This window comes from Sitodiplosis mosellana, unplaced genomic scaffold (genome assembly GCF_009176505.1).
Source record: "Sitodiplosis mosellana isolate CC-2019 unplaced genomic scaffold, AAFC_SMos_1.0 Smas_scaffold_38, whole genome shotgun sequence".
NCBI lineage: Eukaryota > Metazoa > Arthropoda > Insecta > Diptera > Cecidomyiidae > Sitodiplosis > Sitodiplosis mosellana.
Genome location: NW_022595280.1, coordinates 1,009,201 through 1,022,965, shown reverse-complemented (window position 1 = coordinate 1,022,965; position 13,765 = coordinate 1,009,201). Strand labels below are relative to the sequence as shown.

General features: G+C 35.6%; 2 protein-coding genes and 1 pseudogene across 2 annotated transcripts; 1 reads left to right on the top strand and 2 right to left on the bottom strand.

Moving 5' to 3' along the window:
- Positions 1-246: 246 nt before the first annotated feature.
- Positions 247-1,629, bottom strand: LOC129569557 (glycoprotein 3-alpha-L-fucosyltransferase A-like; annotated as a pseudogene).
- Positions 1,630-4,313: 2,684 nt separating this feature from the next.
- LOC129569497 (ATP-binding cassette subfamily C member 4-like) lies at positions 4,314-10,716 on the top strand. Its single transcript, XM_055448349.1, has 16 exons — positions 4,314-4,887; positions 5,616-5,783; positions 5,858-6,017; positions 6,135-6,357; positions 6,422-6,951; positions 7,013-7,509; positions 7,572-7,776; positions 7,870-8,234; positions 8,303-8,479; positions 8,539-8,682; positions 8,744-8,940; positions 9,007-9,115; positions 9,182-9,372; positions 9,438-9,849; positions 9,919-10,146; positions 10,224-10,716. Exons 1-16 carry the CDS (start codon positions 4,703-4,705, stop codon positions 10,504-10,506), a joined length of 4,074 nt encoding a protein of 1,357 aa, XP_055304324.1. The 5' UTR covers positions 4,314-4,702; the 3' UTR covers positions 10,507-10,716.
- Positions 10,679-13,763, bottom strand: LOC129569671 (glycoprotein 3-alpha-L-fucosyltransferase A-like; the record flags this gene model as incomplete). The annotated part of the gene is made up of 4 exons (XM_055448770.1): positions 10,679-11,265; positions 11,335-12,049; positions 13,058-13,588; positions 13,665-13,763. Coding segments are annotated over 3 exons (714 nt in total), but the record flags the coding sequence as incomplete, so codon positions are not given.
- Positions 13,764-13,765: the final 2 nt, after the last annotated feature.

Sequence of the window (13,765 nt, the reverse complement as noted above, 5' to 3'; positions counted from 1 at the left end):
GCTTAGATTTCATTAGATTTTAATGAATTAAATGAGATAGAAATAAGTTTTGCGAATAAAAATTGCGTGATATTCCCCTAGACCGTAGTCTTTGAAACTTTTTGATCATTTTTCAGTTTTCCATGGAGTTCCTTTCTAAGCTTAAAATTCAGTAGAACTGTTTGACCATCAATTCTTCAAATTATATTATAAAAATAAAATTTACACTGAATAAAAGCATTCGAAAACTAAACGCCACTCATTTTTTCTTCGTTTAGTTTTAAAATAAATATTTTAAACAGTGCAAATCCCCGGTCCGCGCCACCATCTGTTGATATCTTTGTACCAATGTTTGCTGGATATGGCATGGTCATCATGTAACATAGCGCATACTTGACACCAGAATCTCGCCGCCATGAGGCTAAGAAATTCACCGGTTCCCTTCCATTTGAAATAGAAATTGTATAAATCGTCATTTTGATCTAGAACGTGCAAGTATTCGGCCAATTCTTTCGGAGACATGAAATGATCGACATGAATGTACGATCGAAGAGGTGTGTATTTTTCATAGTTTTCAGGTGGTGGACCCATCACAATCGGTACGACATTATGGTTTAAACTGTTCCGAAACAGTTTTTCAGTGATGTAATCTTTGCAGTTTGAGTTTTCGAAAGCAAGATAAAATTTATAGTCTTTATCAAGCATTTCATAGCATTTTTTCTCCTCCGAATGCGGACAAGTCATAGATACACTCACCGTAAATATCAACCTATTTGCAATGAAAATTATTTTGTTTAATTGTTTACGTTTATAATACTTTGCACACAGATTATTCCTTACCTGAATGTACTTTTGTAATTCTTCTGCATATTTATAGCGATTATTTTTTGCTTTACAATTCGACACAAAACATGCGACTTTTTTGCTCTTATTCGATGCATAATTTTGATGCTGTCTCTGTTGTTTTACTGTAGAATCGTAATAAACCCATTTACCGTACGGTGTAACAATCGTACTGTCTTGCCTACAATTCGACACAACATATCAAAGTTAACTACGGTTTTGTGGAAAATAACTTTAAGATCATCACCTGTAGGTTATAGTCCAGTTGAAAACATCTAAATGTTAGAAAAGATAATGATTGCAGACACTTTTTAAACTAGCGATTATTCAACTTAACTTGAAAAAAAATTCATTTACCTGGATACTCGAATGGTTCTGTGTGAAGGGGACTTTCTTTGTGATGAATTGCGTAGATTTGATTTGGTGACCTTACACCATTTGTGTGTACATAACGATCGTTGAATAAAATCATATCGACAGTTCCTCTCTCATTTGTATTCAATGTTATTTTGCACGTATCAACGGGGCAATTATTCTTGAATACATCCTTGGTAACATTCAGTTTCCACCAATCGGCTGCGTTATATACCAAAATCGTTTTTATTTTTCCCGATTTTTTAATTGCATCATAATTCGGTGGTACAAACATTAATTGATTCAATATGCGATCGTTTCCGATGTCTTCGTATGGCAGCAATTTTGGAACACGTATGCCAGTTATATTAGAAATAGCTGCAGGCTGTGGATATCGTTTGCCATTGATTAAATACCATGGTTTGTTGGCATTTGAGCAGTCTTCAAGAGCCAAACTTCCGACATTCCTGTAAATTTTTCGATTTAATTCAAATCATCTATATTCTGAGCAAGTAAAAAAGTTACCAAATGATACAACAGAATACTCTAAATGAAATTAGTAAAGTAGAAAATCTATAACAATTATTCCGTGGATGATGACAAAAACGCTTCATCGTAATCACTTGAACCAACTACTGAAATAAAATCACTTAAACTGCAAACTATTGAATTGTGAGCAATAAACGTTCAACAACGACTACTGAGTTCCAGATATGGAAATGTTTGTTGAAATAAATTGATGTGATACATGTGTGTAAAATGATCCAGATGTATTCATTGAGGCTCGAGCCACAATGATCATTAGATTACGGTCGTAATTTACAATCAAACTACATTTGCATTCGAAACATAAGTCTTTTCTCGAAATCTGGATAAGTTATAATTAATTTACAAGCTCCGATCAAATCCAAATTGAAATTTCATTGGTATTTGAATTGTTTCCATTTCAAATGTTATTTCAATCTAACCAATATGTTTATTGTACATGAAAAATTCTAATAAATACGGCTGCGAATAGGCAGCGTGAAATGAGCCACACCGAATGCACTCGTTTGGGAACAATTGGAAATCAACTTAAATCCAGCGTCTAATTCTGTTTGAAGTTACAATGTTCTTAAATATTTTATTGTTTTCATTATAAATGTATAAATTTTGGAAATACATTTCTTGATATCTATTCGTGAGACGTAAAAGAACGTATGTTTTTTTCTCGATTTATATTTTTGAAAAGGAAAGTATGTTTTCTGTTGATTCTATCTGCGTTAAAAGAAAGTATGTTGTAGTACCGTCTAGCCTCCGCGGTCCTCACGGTTTTCGCCCAACTGATAAGAGATAACAACATGGTGTCTTCGGCAAAGTTGTAGTACTTGAGGTCTTCAATAACATTGCTGAAGGCAGGTAACTCTTAAAGTTAAGCGGTTAAAGCGAATTGTATGGACCAGTTTCTTTTTATTCATGTGTTCAACTGTTCATTATTCTAGAGATTTGGCAGTTAAGCGTTCTATGTAACACCAATAAAATACATTCGTCAACTCTTGTTACTGCGGGAGTTTATTTATTAATTCGATTTAATCATTATTTAATCTATAATAGTACTTATTTATTTTTTCTTTTATTGTGTTGTTTATGAATTCAAAAACAAATATTTTGTACAAAAATAAAGTAATTCGAGTCGAAATGTCGGAATTCAACGTTGTATCGTTGTAAAATGACCGAATTTATTTGAATAAAATTAGATTTCTTCAAATGTATTGATTTATATAAATTGATTGAAAATGTCAACACATTTTTAAATTTACGTCGCCAACTACTGGCTGAATAAAGTAGTTGAGCCGAAAAAGAACTCCAAGAACTGTTACAATAATATGCAATTATTACTTCGTTAAAAACCAGGCTCTTTTCGTAATTTTGCATCATACTAGTACATAGTAGTAAAAACAAAAATGTGTAAAATACAACTAAGATAGAAATGCTTGGTAAGTCAGATAGTTGAAGGTCCAGAATAACCTTTGGTGAACGTTTCAAAGGCTATATGAAGCGTTAGACGTTTGGTTTAGGACCGAAAAAGTCATCGTTTAGTTCATATCAATAGATAAATTGACGAAAGGTTTTACGTCAGTTTAGGCAGATTCACGATGGTTGTCGAGTGCTTCGAGTTTAACATAAGATCAGTAGTTTGAAACAGTAACAAGTCGTAAGCGAGCATTGCACGTATTCTGCTGTGTTGTTCTTCTTTATGTGTGCGACAGGACGTTGATTCAGTATAGCATAATCGTCAGTATTTTAAAATTAAAATTTGAGTTATGTGCGTTGCGTACGGACGAGTTGAAACTTGGATAGAGCCAGTGATTGGGCAATCAGCTGCGTTGTCCTTGATAATTTTAATCCGAGTCGGGAACCATGGTTCGGATTTGTCGGTAACATGAAATTCCAACAATTTCAAATTAGTGTGGCTAGTATGTTTCCGTAGAAAACATATACAAAATATGACGTTACTTGGATGAAAAAATGACTTAGCGTCCAGGTAGTCACTTGAGTTTGCATAGCGATCCAAAGGTGGTGTCTGCTGTTTTGCGAACTCGAAGAGCACAAGGATTAAACGTGACGACCTTTGTCACGATGCGACGGTTCAGCATCTCACAAGATATATATCCGAATAGGGTAATTCAGCTAGCTGAGACGAAGCAGCGACGTATTACCTGAGTCTGTGTGACATACATACACACAATTCGATGCTGTGCGTCCTTGCATGGCAATAAGTGTTTGAGGATGGCTTGCATGCGTCGCTGCGTCGTCTTAGCCAGTTGAACTATCTCATTCAGTTATCTTTTGCTTGGCAAAAGCGATAATTGCTGCATTTTATCTCGAGATCGTCGCGGAGCTGAAATGAAAAAAAAATCCAGTTCATGTACATTGCATTGGATTGATTTTTGATTTGTTGCGTTCTCTTTACTAATTTTTAAATCGCTATTTAATGATCTTTCAAAATAGATAGCACTTGTTTTATGTTTCGTCACGAGAAACGTCCTTCATATCGATTTTTATACATTTTTCAACTTATTTCGTTTTAATTGTAATAAATCAACGTTTTTTTTAAAAACTATATTTCAACGGTCTAGCGGTTCGATAAAAAATCATGTGTCGGACAGTGTAGTGTACTAAAAATAAAGGAATATTCGAGATAAGTTTTAATCGCATATAGTTTTATTGTCTGTTGTGAAATTTATTGGCAATATTGGATTTCCCAGTAGTATGAAATGAACGATTCAAAATATATAAACTTCATTCGTCGATCAATTCTGTAGATAAACAAACGAAAAGAGGAGAACTATAAGCAACATTGTGAATGTGGTTCAAATGAGTTCAAAATAATATTACGTTAACGAAAGTGTTCATTTGGTTTTAGGAAATCAACAAATTTGTTTTGTATACCAATTTATTTTCTCCGAAAATATCACTCTTATATCATTTTTAAACGTAAATTCCGTGTGTGCACTTGTGAAGAAATCCAGTGTTTTTTTTTTAAATGGAGTCCATTCAACGAAATTTACCGCCAAATCCTCGGGAAAAAGTTAATATTGTGTCGCTGTTGTTATTCACATGGACTGTACCGCTGTTCAGAAAAGGATATGCAAAAGTATTACAATTAGAAGATATTTTCCAACCATTGAAATGTGATAAATCCGATGTGCTGGGTGATCGCTTAGAAGCGTAAGTAATAATTCTTTGGCCTAATAGGAGTGTGACAATATCACAATTTCGGCATAAATCACACTAACTACCATTAGACTAAGGTGGTAAATCTCAATGAATCTTGCAGCAATGCAACTCACATCTGTTTGATTATTATATACCACGTCATTAATGATGACATTTCAATTGAAAAATAATGAAGTGATACACTTGATATTTCCAGTCATTGTCAATGACTATCAAAAGAGAATGAATAAAAATGTCCAAGACTGCAGTTGTACGGTGAATGATACACGTTTTGATAAGAGTTACATTACAAATAATTCGACAAGTGATTTCATGATAAAACCGTGCGACCTAGTAAATGGATGTTCACCTTACTGGATATATCATTTGTTGCAAAGATAAGAGCATCACACGAGAATAAAAGTAAATAAGAAGTAAAATAAACATATCTGAAGCTTTAATATTGAATCTAGTACTTCTACAGTTATTTTCTTAGTGAAAACGGCACTTAAACGGATTAAAGTGTCAAATCTCATACAGTAGTTCTAAAGTATAGAACCAAAAGTGTTTGGTGTGTACTTGTAAATTTATCATCGAACGTTTTTTTTTTTTTCATTTTTCACAACCCTGTGAGATTCTATACATTCAATTCTACTGATCAGTTGAGTAGAAACATTCAACCAATTGAAGAATATGATCGCCGATTAAATGTGTTGACTGTCTTTCGTTTGTTCGTATAGGAATTGGAAGAAACAGTTGGCTAAATCGGCGCGACCGTCTTTGATTAAGACCATTTTGGCTACGTTTTGGAAAGAATATACACTTCTTAGTTTCGTATGCGGATTAAATGATATTTTTTTGCGATTGGGTCAGCCACTGCTACTCGGGAAATTGCTACTTTATTTTTGGTAAGAAAATTCTTTCGAATTTACTGTTTGTCAATGAAAATTGTCTAAATAATATGTTTGTTTTTGTTTTATAGCAAAGATTCGACGATAAAATACGAAGATGCTCTCTTGTATGCAAGCGGAATTCTAATCTTAAACGCTATTAACACCATTTTATTCAATCAGTTCTTCTTAATTAGTTCTCATAATGGAATGAAAACACGGGTAGCTGTGTGCTCGCTAATTTATCGAAAAGTGAGTTCATTTTCCTTTATTAAATATTTCATTGTGATAGAACATTATATTTGTTTTTAAAACTAAATTTCGAGATTCATAGCGAAATTCAAAATATCCAACTCCATCACAAATTAGGCATTACGGCTTTCACAGACTGCACTAGGTGAAACTGCTCCCGGAAAAGTAGTGAACTTACTATCGAATGATGTGAATCGATTCGATTGGGTTACAATGTTTCTGAACAGTATGTGGACGGCACCGTTACTTACGCTAATCGTCGGAGCATTGTTATGGGCTGAGATCGGTGTAGCCGGATTGATAGGAATTTTGATCGTGTTCATTGTAGTACCGATTCAAAGTGAGTACCTGTGTGAAATATTTCGAATTTGAAGTTTATGAATGAGAATTTGGCTTTTTTTCAGGCTACACGGGTAAATTATCATCAAAATACCGTTTGCAAACAGCCCTCCGAACAGATGAACGTGTCCGATTTATGGACGAAATTTTACGCGGCATTCAAGTGATAAAGATGTATGGGTGGGAATATTCTTTCTCCAAATTGATCACTTATGCTCGCAAAATGGAGCTGAAAATTATTCAAAGAAGTTCACACATTCGGGCTTTATACATGACGTTCATTCTTTTCACGACCAGAATGGCCATATTCTGTACAATGTTATCCATCGCATTAATCGATGGACCAGATCAAATTACCGCTGCCAAAGTGTTCTTTATTTCGTCCTACTTTGCAATTATCGCCCAAGCGATGTCGCAGATGTTCGTTCGCGGAGTTGCTGAAATTGCTGAAATGCACGTCGCCTTGAAGCGATTACAAAACTTCTTAGATTTAGATGAGAAGAAGACTGAAAGCATTTGCGCGCCGAAAAATGGGCACAACGGATTGAGTGGAGCGAAAACAGAGCACAACGGATTGAATGGAGTGAAAAATGATGTAAATAAATGCATTGCAATATTTTCAAACATAAGTTGATAAACGATTTATTTCTTCACAGGTGGAAAAAGTAAGATCAGAACTTATAACACCATCAAATAATGTGTCGGTATCGATTAAAAATGGTACTGCTTGTTGGACAATGCCAGCCAAACCGAATGGAATTGCACCACGTGGCAATGATTTAGTCGAATGTAAAGTGCCCACCCTCATCAATATAAACGTTGATTTTCCACGAAGAAAACTGATTGGCATAATTGGGTGCGTTGGAGCCGGTAAGAGTTCATTTTTACAGGCAATTCTACGAGAATTACCTTTGGAAGCGGGCTCAATGCGTATAAATGGTTCAATTTCATATGCAAGCCAGGAGCCATGGGTATTTGCTGGATCGGTTAGACAGAATATTTTGTTTGGTGAGGACTATGACCGTGATCGATACGATGATGTCATTAGAACATGCGCTCTGGCCAAAGATTTCGAGCAACTTGAAAATGGAGATCGAACAATTGTTGGAGATCGAGGAGCAAGTCTTAGTGGCGGTCAAAAAGCTCGTTTGAAGTAAAAATAATAACCCGTTGAATCGTTTGATTCAAGATTAATAATTTATTGACTGATTACAGTTTGGCTCGCTCTTGCTACCGCAAAGCCGATATTTATTTGATGGATGATCCTCTAAGCGCCGTTGATGCTCATGTCGGTACCTATATTTTCAACGAATGTATCGGTCCAAAAAGTCGACTGGCAAAGCTAAACGCAACACGTATTTTGGTCACACATCAAGTGCATTTCCTGAAAGAAGCCGATTGGCTAGTTATTCTTAAGGATGTAAGATCTCTTTGCGAAGGGCAGATTTACTTACAACATAAGATACACTATTTTCCATCTCAACATAAAAGATAATTATTTTAAATTAAACAGGGACAAATTGAAGTTCAAGGATCACCAGCCGACGTGGTAAAGAGTGGTGTCGATTTTGCCAAACTTGTCGGAACAGATGGAATAAATAATAATGAAAAAAATCCGGTGAGGCACGGATGGCGATTGTCTGGCGAATTATCAGCAAGTTCAACATCAATAAGTACAGAGTTTGACGACGATGAAGAAGATGAAGGAAGAACTGAAGGTGTCGCAATGGAAGCTAGTTCAAAAGGCAAAGTCGACGGATCGATTTCATTGAATTACTTTAGAGCCGGTGCACATTGGTCTGTTTTGATTGTGGTGGGTGTTTTATTTTTGATTGTTCAACTGTTGGCTAGTGCAGCAGATTATTGGGTTTCAATATGGTAAGTAGTAGACACTCAATTCGATAAAACTTGCAAACACCTTACACACAATATATTTGATTTTACAGGACCAAACAAGAGGAAATGCGTCGGGATCAAGGTTCGACAGCGATGAATGATTCAAAAATATTCGAAACCATAAATGAACCAACTCAGTCATACGCATCGTTCACTCTGAGTACCGACTTTTGTATATCCGTGCATGGTGCAATATTGGCGTCTCTATTTATTGTTGGTATTGCAAGGTAAAATTGCATTGAATTAATTCGAATGTTTCCATTCTTATGCTAACGTTTTGCCTTAGATCGGTCGGATTCTTTTCGATTTGTATACGAGCCTCTCAGAGACTTCACGACACTATGTTCAACGGTCTAATTTCAACTAAAATGCGATTCTTTGATACAAATCCACTGGGTAGAATTCTCAATCGATTTTCCAAAGATATTGGGTGAGTTATCGAAGCTCATAAGTTTTCAGTATTTTGAAAATAATTCCACATTTGTTTGCAGTGCAACTGATGATTTCTTCCCGAAAGCAATGCTCGATGCCACACAAGTCATTCTGAGCATAATTGGGACGATTTTTGTAGCCGCGACTGTCAATGCATACTTTTTGATTCCAGTAATTGTAATGGGTTTGATTTTTATCTTTGTTCGCAAAGTATACTTGAAGACATCACAGAATATAAAAAGACTGGAAGGAATTGGTAAATACAGTTGACAATTTATTTGGAATCTAGTGATAAATTTAAATGTACTTTATTTTTTTTTAGCAAAATCACCTGTGTTCACACACTTAGCGGCCACCCTAACAGGCCTCTCAACTGTCCGAGCTTATAATGCTGAAAAAATTCTGGAAACTGAATTCGATTATCACCAAGAGTATGTTTATTGTCATTCCTTCGATTCTATAACAAAATTGACGTAATTTCTTGTTTATTTATATAGCACACATTCAGCCTGTTGGTATATGTTTATCGCTACAAGCTCCGCGTTTGGTCTCAGCTTGGATATCATGTGTTGGATTTTCATAACATTTATTATTTTGTACTATATGCTGGTTGACTCAAGTGTTTCGGACGAGAAAGTGGGATTAGCCATAACACAAGCAATGTCATTAACGGGAATGCTACAGTGGGGTAATTCAAGTGAAAAATTGATGGAAAAATAGCTGTGTCTTGAATACATTATTGGATCTTTTAAGGAATTCGTCAAAGTGCCGAGACTAGCAATCAACTGATGTCTGTTGAGCGTGTCCTCGAATATCGAGATTTGGAGCCAGAGAAACAGCCTAAGGAACCGCATAAAGTCATTGATGAGTGGCCATCGAGAGGATGCATTGAATTTAGAAATGTTGTCTACAAATACTTTGCTGAAGCTGAACCAGTCTTACGGGGTCTGTCATTTGTAATTAAACCGAGAGAGAAAATCGGAATCGTTGGTCGAACGGGTGCGGGCAAAAGCTCATTGATAGGCGCTATTTTCCGTTTGGCTTGCATCGAGGGAGAGGTGATCATTGATGACATCGATACTGCTACACTTCAACTGAAGGATTTGCGTAAACGCATCGCAATCATTCCTCAAGATCCAATTTTGTTCTCCGGTACCTTAAGACGGTATTGGCTTCGTTTTTTTTAGTTTTATTGAAATTTTGTTCAAAGAAAAGTAACCTTTATCATTTTTAGAAACTTGGATCCATTCGAGGAGTATCCAGACGATGATATTTGGAATGCTCTGGAGAAGGTGGAATTGAAATATATCGCATCAGGCCCATTGGGCTTGCACTCGGCAGTAATGTCACACGGTTCGAATTATTCAGTTGGTCAACGGCAACTTCTCTGTTTGGTTCGCGCCATTTTGCGTAAAAATCGTATTCTTGTTTTGGATGAAGCTACAGCCAACGTTGATCCACAGTAAGTGAATGAAACGCTCTCTTTCTCTTTCTCTTTCTGAGATATTCAAAATACTAATCTAAGTTCATAATTGATAGAACGGATCTATTAATTCAACAATCAATTCGCGAGAAGTTTGCCGAATGCACGGTATTAACCGTTGCTCATCGATTGCACACAATTATCGACTCCGATAGAGTATTAGTTATGGACACCGGTCGAGCGGCTGAATTTGATGAGCCATATAACTTATTACAAAAACAATTCGGTATATTCTACGGCATGGTTAAAGCGCTCGGGCCACAAGAGTTTAACCGTTTGTCACAAGTGGCATGTGATAAATTTTATACCGTTCATGATTTAGAAGGAAGTCGCCTCTGAAAATCGCATCAACTTCCTTAAGAAACATTATCAAAAAAAAAATCGTAAATAGAACTGTAATAATACAAAGACATTTTATATTATACTAGCTTAGCGCGGCGTGCTTTGCTACGCTTTTTTCATTTTGTTTTTCATTTCAAAATACATCAATTTTGTGACATTAATAGGTGTGACAAAAATGTCTTAAAAATAAAATTGTGACATTTTGAATTGTTGTTTTATTTGGACAATTCATTTACAGGTGTCACAAAAATATCCCAAAAGTATTCCTATGGTATCTCCGTCTCAAGACTTTTCCAATGATGTACGGGATGCTTAGATCGGATCACCCGTTAAGAATGTCCCAAAGATATCTTACCATTAGTATATTGGGTGATTTTTTCGACTAGTAAATGTGGCATAATTTGATTTAATCCAAGTGAATTCGTTTAAAAATTAAAAAATCACCGGATGCTGCTATGACTTTTGGGCAATTTTTCTCGGCTAATATTCGATAAATGTTCGTCAGTTGTGATTTCAATGTTTTCTGATACTGCATTGCATCGTTGTAAAAATGAACTGCAAAGAATCCTCCACTTGGTTTCAAAAAAATCTTTCCAATCCGCTTAATAAATCGGATAAAAAGCGGGCGGATTATAAATTTTTAAGCCCCAACATAGTTCTGGTTTCAAATTGGTGAAAACTTTCGTTCGAAATACATGCTGCAGAACATTCGTAATCAAAGCCGGTCCATTTGTCGTGTAATGTTCTGTGAAATTTCTGTTTGAAAAAATTGGCATAATTCAATATCATTATTGAAAAAAAAGCAAAATTTTCGAATCAACAAACCTCAAAATCAATTCAACAATTTTATGACCAACATCTCTCGATTCAAAGTCAAAAACTGCACCTTGTACTTTGTTATCGTCTTGCGCGCCGATAAAGTTGGGTGGAAAATTTTCAAATGTCAATTCAACGATAAAATCCAAGTCTATATGAATTCCACCGAATTTGTAGACAGAGAAAATTCGTAGAAATATGATCCTTGAAATGTTCTGTCATGAGCATTTTATCGTTTTTTACCCATGCTTCAGCTGGTGTATCAATGGCATATTTATACCAATCCACATTGCGATACTTGATGTTCGAGTATGACGATAATGCTTTCAATATTGGTGATTTGACCATTGATCCATTTGCAGGCAAGCCTATAGGCGCAGTGAACTACACAAAAATGTCCCGATTTGGATTCCACTTTGCAGCCGATTCGATGGCACAAGCTTGCCTATAGAAAAACAATAATTAAAATGAAATTGCTACGGAGGTTAGTTAAGCCAATATTTCGTGTGGAAGTTCCGAGGAAAATTTGAACAAACTAACAATCGATTACCTCGAAGTAAATGATACGATACCGCTTTTACACGATGTATCCTCGAAAAATATCGTTCGATCAAGTTTCGGTGGTGATGCCATTATATCGTCAAGAAGCCTCACTTCTTTGCCCATTTTCTTCACACTTTTTCACTACTTCAATTTGCTTCAATTCACGTTTGGTGTACGGATTCTTTGCGAGTAAAAGCAAGAATAAACAGAGTGAAATCGCAAGCAATAAGCTAACATAAAAGCTACGTGCACGCGATGGCTGAGCTATATCCATTTTGATCAATTCCCAACATAATTCAATTTCAACTGAATGGGTGTCAGCTTGGTGAAGTTATATAGCCAAGTTCTAAATTTAATCAAATATCTTATGCGGCTTAGTTTCAATTAATTTTTGCAAGATTTTCAAATGGGCTTCACACCATGAAAGTACTGTAAATACTTGTATATTTATACACGCAAAAAATCTGGCGAGAACAGGTGTTTATGTCAAATTAACATGATTCAATTCTATTGAGATTCCAGTGATCAATTTATTCGAAATGAATGTTTGCAAAAAATAATTCATTTGGATGTTTCAAAGATTATTGCAGATAATGTGTCAATAAGATAATTATAACACTTGTGAAAATATCAACGAAACATTGTTCGTCTTACGCACTGAGTATGTTCAGTTGCCCACAAACACAAGTATGATGCGACCGTTGCTCGAAAACTCAGTGCGTTTCAGTCATCTCTGAGTTAATAGTCAAACCAAATTATTTGCTTAGCTAATTTTTTGAAAATCACAAGTGTTTGCTTTTCAACTGAGAAGAAAAAAAAATGCAAGATTCGTAGAACAAATGCAAAGAAATTTAAAAAGGACAGTGGCATTATTTATCTAGACTTAAATATTAAAATAGTACATATAATTTAATGTTCACCCATAAAAATATGTAGACCAGGTTTTTAGCCGTATTTTGACGAACTTAGACCATGGTCTAGACCAAATTCATATATTTCATTCCTAAAGCTATTCCAGCTTTGACATTTCAGACCATGTAGACCATGTAGTTTACAGCCATTTTGTACCTAAAAATGGTCTAGGTTCGGATGTATATCATTTCAAATTCGGCTGTAGACATGCTATACATTTTTTCATGGATGAATGTTCGTCATTAGTTGGAATACGTGAAAAAAATCGGTATCAAACCATTAACTCTGTCCCGTTGGTCATTGAACTATTTTCGATATTAAAATCACGCCAATATCCCATGGTGCACATGCCTGGCTCTCGCCACCAATCATTTATGTCTTCATACCAACGAGTTTTCGACATGGTATGATCGTCATGTAACATAGCGCACATTCGGCACCAAAATCTGGCCCATGTGCCAAGAAACTCACCAGTTCCCTTCCATTTAAAATACGAATTATACAAATCATCATTTTTATCCAGAATGTGCAAGTATTCGGCCAATTCTTTTGGTGACTTAAAATGATCGACATGAATGTAAGATCGAAGCGGTGCGTATTTTTCATAATCATCAGGCGTGGCCCCCATCACAATGGGTATGACATCATGCCCAAGTCCCGTGGTAAAGAATTTTTCAGTGATATAATTTTTGCAGTTTGCATTTTCAAATGCCAAATAAAATTTATAGTCATCGTCAAGGATTTGATAGCATTTCTCCTCATCCGATCGTGGACATTCCATATCTCCGCATGTGCCAAAGATGTCGACCTATTCATTTGAAAATTAATCTATAATTTAATTCACATTCACTTGAAACAAAACATATACAAGCTTCACATCACACCTGAATGTACTTTTTAAGCTCTCTGACATAGCTCAAGCGATCATTTTTGGCCCAACAATTCGAAACAAACCATGCAACTTTTTTTGTCTTATTCGCAGCAT